Here is a 7,086-nt window from a genome sequence, read left to right on the forward strand (position 1 = left end):
CCTGCAGCACACGTCCGCGAGTTTCAGGAGGGCTTTTCCTCCGGTTCCTGGCACAGCAGAGACTTATGTCAGCGTTTGTCAGCATGGAAGTGCCGGTGATTTCCCTTGAGGCCTCTAACCCTGCCCATTGCTGCCCACAGCAGGAGAAAATAGCTCCTCTGAATGCTCTGTCCATCCTGCTGGGGAGTGGATCCATGCAGAAAGAGAACTGGAAGGGTAGCATGGTCCTGGAGCCCTCTGTGATACTGAAATAAAGAGTTACCAGTTTTGCTTTTGAGAGTGGAAAAGGCTACTGAAAAGTTGTAACAAATTGTACATCCTTGTCTTGAAGGAGAGAGAAGAAAGAAAGGAATTGAAAGATCCTGGAGATGTGCTGGAGGGAGTCCGTCAGGGCTGCCCTGTCCTGCCATTGCAGGCTTTGGCTGGAATAAAAGCAAGACCTTTCTTTGCAGTGAAATGAGGTAGTGTCACAGGGAAGAGGCAGGGCACACAAATCAGTTGTGAAGGGATTTGTGGAGGATCGTCCCGTGCATGCTGTTTGTTCCTCGGTTCAGTGTGTCACAGACCCCTGGCTGGGGAAGGAATGGTGCTGGTGGGATATCTTTCAGTACTGTGCTCTACCTTAGAGACTTTTGGGGGCTTCTCCGCCCTTCTGTCTCCAGGAAATTAATTCACCATAAGAGCAGCAAGTTTTGCTTTCCTATGATAGAGGCTAGACTGAAGGATCTACTGACTGTCCAAAGTAGGGAAGTTAGCAGCAGGTTGACTTCAGATCCTTGTGGGGTGAGATTCCTTTGTAGATCTGCATAGAGGGCTCCTAGCAGAGGCATCATCGCTTCTCTTACAGAAACCCGCCTCACATAGTTACTCTTTTCAGAAAAGATGTTTCCTTCTGCCCTTGTCCTGGAGAGTCTTCTCCCTTAGTAGGGAGTCTTAGACACAAGTTAGACTTGCCTTAGACGCAAGTCCTGCCTACATTTTAGAGCCAAGAGGTATTTGAATACCATAAGTTCACTTTGTGCTCAGGACATAACAGCTTAAGCACTATTAGACATGAGCACAGGCTTCACACATTAAAATGGTCCATTAGGCAGCCTTTGTAGCAATTCAGCATTGTTCTTTCTCTCCTTTGTATAATTCCACTCTTTAAGGGCACACTGAAGAAAATCTCATTGCAAATCTACTTGCCTATCTGACCACCTGTGTAAACTGTGACTCTTCTGTCGAACTTTAATACAATGTCTGAAGTGTGGAGCATAATCACAGCAGATTCCAAGCGCTAAGAAATCCCAAAGCAGCTCCCTTGAGAGCTACAGGCTCTTAATGGGACCATCAGGAGCTCTGAGCTCATCAGTGAAGACAATTTAGCCATGGTAAAAAAACAGTAATTAACTTTTGAGTTCAAGGGGCTCTTTAAAATAGAAAAAAAATTCCATATCAGCAGAATGTTTATACATGTTACCTTCATCTGCTTCATCACAAACATCTGAGCAATGAATTCTGGAACTCTGTTAAAGTGTAACTGCCTGCCTGCGTTAATATTTGATACAGCCATTCCTGGATCTTGTAAATGTTTTTTCTGTAGCTATGAGAAAGAGAAAATTTCATTTTTGTAGCTGAACCAGAGACTCCTGTTTTAAAGTTCCATTATATGATATAGTGCCAGCATTCAGAGAGCCATCCTGTGCTTTTTCCTTTGAATCTAACTACATAGGAATAATTTAAATTATATGCAAAAAACTCCCAAACCCTCTGGTAGTTAGAGCTAGCTTTGCTTTCCACAGACCACACATAGAACAGGAGCCAGTACAAATGGTTGTTGACATGCACTGGGCACGAAGGGATCCTGGTGGAAGCACGAGTAGGAGTTGCGTCCCTTTTGCACAAAAAGTATCCCCATGACCAGCAATACAGGGGAGCCTGCAAAGACCTGCTGAGCCCGGAGAGGTGGGAACCTTACAAGACTATTCTTGTTTTGAAATATTTACCCTCTTTCTCTGTCTAGGGTGCCGTGTGCTCGTGCTTGAATCAGTAAATCTCTTCCGGAAGTACATCTCCGTCCTGGATGTACCCATTTCCTGCGTCCTGCCCAGAGATGCACTCTTCATACTTACAGAGGAGGAGACTGAACAAGCCAGGGTGAGATGCATGGTACCTGCTTAACCTGTTTGAATAGCTCATCATCATTGTGGAGACTTCAGTCAGAAGTCTCATATTCAGAGAGAACTTCAAAAATAATTGCATACATGGATTATAAATGTCACTAATGAACAATCTTCAGTGATCTGTAAAACATGAACGGACAAGACAGGTTGCTTCATGTGCTGTGTGGATAGCAGGCCACTGCTGAGCAGATTTGCAGCTCAGAGATCTTCAGTAGTCACAGTGCACTGAGTTTTACACTATGTCAAGGATGTAGGATGTATTTCAAAGGAGACCGGATCCAACATAATATTCTGAACATGTGAGTGGCCTCTTAAAGAATGGCATGCCCGCATGCCAGAAACAGTGTCCTTTGTTCTCTTACTAAAGATGGAGACAGCTTGTGAACTTGCAGCCCAAAGTTCTTTACGAGTTCCTTTCTGTATTCTGTACTCTGTATTTTTAGAACTATTTTGCCACATGAGGTCTCATACATTGAGTCCATAGTTCCCTATATCAGAATCTGATTAGGTCCCCTTCTATAGCATGAAAATATTTGCCCAGGAAACAGTCCTGTTAATCCACAAATTACAGAACTTTCCTGCTTTTGAGGCTGCTAGAAGATAAGAGTTACATATGGAAACTGGTCTGATAAAGGTGGCATTATTCCCTTGTGTTTTTTGTTTCTGAAATCTGACCTTTGTAAGCTGGTGTACTATAAATAGATAAAGTTAAGTTTCAGCTGCCAACCTGTGATCGGAAGCAGCATGCAAAGTGTTCTCAGATACACACCTATTAGGTTTCTGTTTCCAGCTTGTGAATACCCAGGCGTGAGATCACATAGGGAGAAGGAGTTACATATGACAAAGAGACTGTCACAGCACCAATGTCCAGCTGATAATGTCCTTTCTAGCAGGACCCCTCTGAACACCAGGCAGCACAACAGCAGCAACATAGGGTCAGACAGGCCCCTCCCTGCTCTTTGGCCCCATAGAGTAGGCAGCCTTCTACCTCCCACTACTTCTTCCCTGCTCACTGAAAACAGGCTGTCCCATCAATTGGCAGTGAACTTCAAAGGAGGCCTAGGAAACTGCCCTCACATTAGGTCTGGAAGGTTCTTGTAATGCTTTCTCAACTATTTTTCCTTCTAGAGCGCCATGCGGTGTCATCGCAGCCAGCTCCTCTGGTTTCGCCACATCTATATGCTTTTCTCACGTTATATGGTGATCAATTCACTCCACCCTCTGTAAAAGAGACACCGCTCACAACTTCGGGAGTAAAAGAATGAGTGAAAAAAAGACTGTGTCAGTCCAAGGACTGAAGAAAACCCACCTGTTACAAGCTCAAGAGGACAGGATTCTCTTTGTGTAGTGTTCTTTCAGACTACAAAAAACAGGCTGTATGAACTTGCTTCTGAATATCTTGTTGCCCGATACATTGAGATGAACAGGGTTTAACAACTATTCTATTTTCTCACTGTAGAAGCTAAATAGGGTAAGAAATTTTGGTTAACCTAATTAGGAATAAAATGCAGGAGTATTCTGCATCAGAGAAGATATGGCATAAACTATTTTTCCCCAAGAGGATATAGGGCATTTTTTAAAGCCAGATTTGAAACACAGGAAATATCCATACGAAGATTAGAATTTTTTTTTTGTACTTTGCTTTGTTCGTTGTGATTTAAACTTTAGCACAGCTAAGGGTAAAGTACCAAAATAGCAGCCCTGGAGTTGTTTATGGAACAGAGGTAGTTTGAAAACTGAAAGTCACAATCGAATGGGGCAGGCAGCATAGAAAGATTTATTTAAGAAACAGAGAACAGATAACAAGAATGTAGATACTGATTTTGCCAACCCTCACCCAGGAAAGCCCAGACTACAGTTCCACGGCAGTGCTCCAAGTTCAGCTGCTGGAAGGGTGTGTCAGGGTTTTGACATGTCTCTGATGGTCTTATGTTCCTTCACTGCCTTCTCCCATTCCTTGCCATTGATATCCTCTGTTACAACGGTCTGCACGGTGCCATCATCCAGACAATGAGGAGCTATTCCTGAAGAAAGAGAACACAGAAACCTGATTTTCATAGCTAAAGTGTGGGAGATGCCTGCACCACTCTGTGGATGGGGCATCTCAGGGAATGGTGAATGCTCAGTCCAGCTATTGCTGTAAGGCTGAGGAGCCTAGATGAGAAACCTGTCATGGTCGGAAGCCCACAAGTCATTAGTAAGACTATTTCTTATGGAGGAGCTACAGGTTCCAGATGTTTAGCACTTTAGGAACAAACAAGACACATGCTGCTCACTGCTGTCATGTTAGTAGCCAATGGAGCCTTTATCCAAGGTTTGCTTGGTGGTTAGCTTTGGTTACCACAGTTTACTCTTTCTACGTACCATAACCATCTGGATTAGAACGAGGAGTATAAAAGCTCTGTACACCACAGGTCTTGCAGAATGTGTGCTGGGCACAGTGTGTGTTGAAGGTGTATGTTGTCAAATTATCAGCACCCTGAGCAAATGAAAAGCAATGTAAGTTTTCCACGTAAATAGATGTATTAATTACTTTCTATGGGCCTGTAGCTAAGAAATGTAAAATTTAAAATACCACCTTCATGTCTTTACTTGAGATACAGAGTTCCGCATTCATGCTCCTTTTCTGAACCCCTGTGCTTTGTATATATATGTGTCCATCCCACTCAAGCCTGAGAACTGCAAGAGCTCTAACGTCAGCTCACTATAAATAAGATGCACTAACACACCTGCACCTAATGGCAGCGGGTGTGTTAAAAATTCAGCCATCTCCCCCAACCAGCCATAGACAGACTTAGGACAGAAAACTGGCTGTCACTTGCATCTTTGAGGATTAGCACTGGATTATACTGTTGGTATTCATGGCCATGCTCTTACTGCATTCTTACTCTACCTTCAGCAGCTTGAAACGTGACGCTGGGACAATGAAGTGTCTGTTCTGTTTCTTTGTGCAAATGCTGCAACTGTAAAAGAAAAAGCAGACCTTTCTAGAAGCAGTGGACAAGTTGTAGTACGGCAATCGGATCTAGCATGGACCTCTTGACAACAGGAATTCCAGCTGCAGCTAAAATGGCTCCTGGTTAGCATCACAGAGGTAAGCAGCAGAAGTGGACTCGTGGTATCAATAGTGTTTGGCGAGGCACACCCATAGAACAGACTGACCCTGTTCAGGTACACTAAGGTATTCTCCTACACCAAACATTACATGCCATTTTTTCTTCACATACCCAACTATCAACAGACATAACAAGGACAAACTCTAGCCCTGAGAAATCCATTTAATCTTTCAGATTGGACTTTGCCAATTTTGCCAACATTAATTACCTTGCAAACAAGAAAGCAAGGTTCAGAAGTTTACCCATGAGCTAGAAGCAAACTAGTTGCAGGCAAAGGGGGATCACTATTGAAATCAGACACTGTTGTAATTTGAAGCATATGTGGTCAGACATGTAATGTGCACTTGAGAAGACCAAGTTAAAAAAGGATTGATGTGTTTTGAGCACATTGCACTTGGAGGAAACTTAAAGCAGATGGCTGAGCCCTTGTACTCATTAGATCCTTCCAGACACTTTCTGCGTGAGCCTGGATGTGGGACCTGAAGTCCTGCCCAAAGAAGCAGCACCTGAAATCACCAGGACTGATCCCATATTGGATCAGGACATAATTAGGGGTATACCCTATGGAAACAGCTCAGAGGATGTTCTGCTGTTGTGTCATCTTCTTTAACACTAAGGTATTGATTGGAAAAGCATACAAGCTTATATTCATCTATGAGTATAGAGAACAAAAAAAAAAAACCAAACTCACTTGCAGTTAAAAACATGCAGATCTGCTGAAGCCCAGACCTCAAAGCGGACGGCTCCACAGTGACAGCCTCCTGTGTGTTTGACCAAACCTCTGTATTCACTGGAGAGAGAAACAACAGAGAGGTTTTGCGATCATACTTTTTGGGGGGGGGACGGGGACAAGAAAACAGTAAGGCTATATAGTACATTATTCACTTCTGCTTTGGGCAATTGCAGAACAGCAGAAAATGTATCCACTCAAATGTATTTTAATAAAATGTGCCAGGGTGAGCTAGAGAACGGCTTTTGTCCTCTGCAGCAATTGCTTCTCTGGTTTAACCGAAGTGGTGAAAAGAAAAGAAGAGCAACAGTTTAAGTAAAGTACACTCTGCATGCAATACAAAACATCTGCTCCCCTGCCACAGGTCAGGTCAAAATGCTGACCCAGGCTACAGCATTATGCATGCACAACAGTACTTAGAAATTAGTGGCATTATCACAAGACAACACTCTTGGAACTGGGACCTGAATTTTCCCACAATTTTCCCACAACCACTCCAGCACTACTAATATTCCTCCACTTAAAAGCTGGGAAAAGCAGAGATAAATGGATTCAACATAATATTTGAAATGCATTTTATTTTGTATTGTAATTGCAGAGGAACATGGTTAAGTAATTCTTGAGCTTGTGCTTCTCCCTCTCCCCTGGGACGCCTCCATAGCACCTGGGCAGAACCACCACGCAAAAGGTCAAACACAAAATGCAAAGGAAAACCCTTTTCCTTTCAGATTTTCACTCCCACGGACAGTTACTGATGACAGCCCAGCGATGATGAGCTGCGCTCTGGAAAGAAAGAGCACAGGAAATGGGTGGAGATATAGAAGCTGAGCCGCCCTGATCCCGCACGATGCCCCCAAGGGCATTTTTTATGGCAGAGCCCTAGAACACAGGAAGCTTTATCATAAAAAGCCACTTTCTCCGTGGTGCGTGCGGGGACACCCCCCCGCCCTTCTCTGCAGCTCTGTGCAAAGGCTGCCAAGAGGACGGTGATCTAACGGGGGAAGGAGCCGCCGGGCAGGGTGGCTCAGCCTGGAAGCTGCGGGAAGAGCCGCCCCGGCCCTGTACTCACTAGGCG

At 44.1% G+C, this 7,086-nt stretch overlaps 2 protein-coding genes across 2 annotated transcripts in view; one reads left to right on the plus strand and one right to left on the minus strand.

Moving 5' to 3' along the window:
• PIGL (phosphatidylinositol glycan anchor biosynthesis, class L) overlaps positions 1–3,762 on the plus strand; it is a gene marked incomplete at its 5' end in the record, with an annotated part of 22,454 nt that extends 18,692 nt beyond the window's left edge. Inside the window, 2 exons of the mRNA XM_010297517.1 lie at positions 2,006–2,139; positions 3,294–3,762. Of these exons, the coding sequence (XP_010295819.1) occupies positions 2,006–2,139; positions 3,294–3,392 (233 nt within the window). The remainder of the gene's footprint in view (positions 1–2,005; positions 2,140–3,293) is intronic.
• A 302-nt stretch (positions 3,763–4,064) lies between these two features.
• CENPV (centromere protein V) lies at positions 4,065–6,091 on the minus strand (the record flags this gene model as incomplete). Its single annotated transcript, XM_010297519.1, has 4 exons — positions 4,065–4,189; positions 4,530–4,644; positions 5,059–5,128; positions 5,973–6,091. Coding segments are annotated over 4 exons (429 nt in total), but the record flags the coding sequence as incomplete, so codon positions are not given.
• Positions 6,092–7,086: the final 995 nt, after the last annotated feature.

The sequence above is a fragment of the Phaethon lepturus genome, unplaced genomic scaffold (assembly GCF_000687285.1).
Source record: "Phaethon lepturus isolate BGI_N335 unplaced genomic scaffold, ASM68728v1 scaffold48421, whole genome shotgun sequence".
In the NCBI taxonomy this organism is placed as follows: domain Eukaryota; kingdom Metazoa; phylum Chordata; class Aves; order Phaethontiformes; family Phaethontidae; genus Phaethon; species Phaethon lepturus.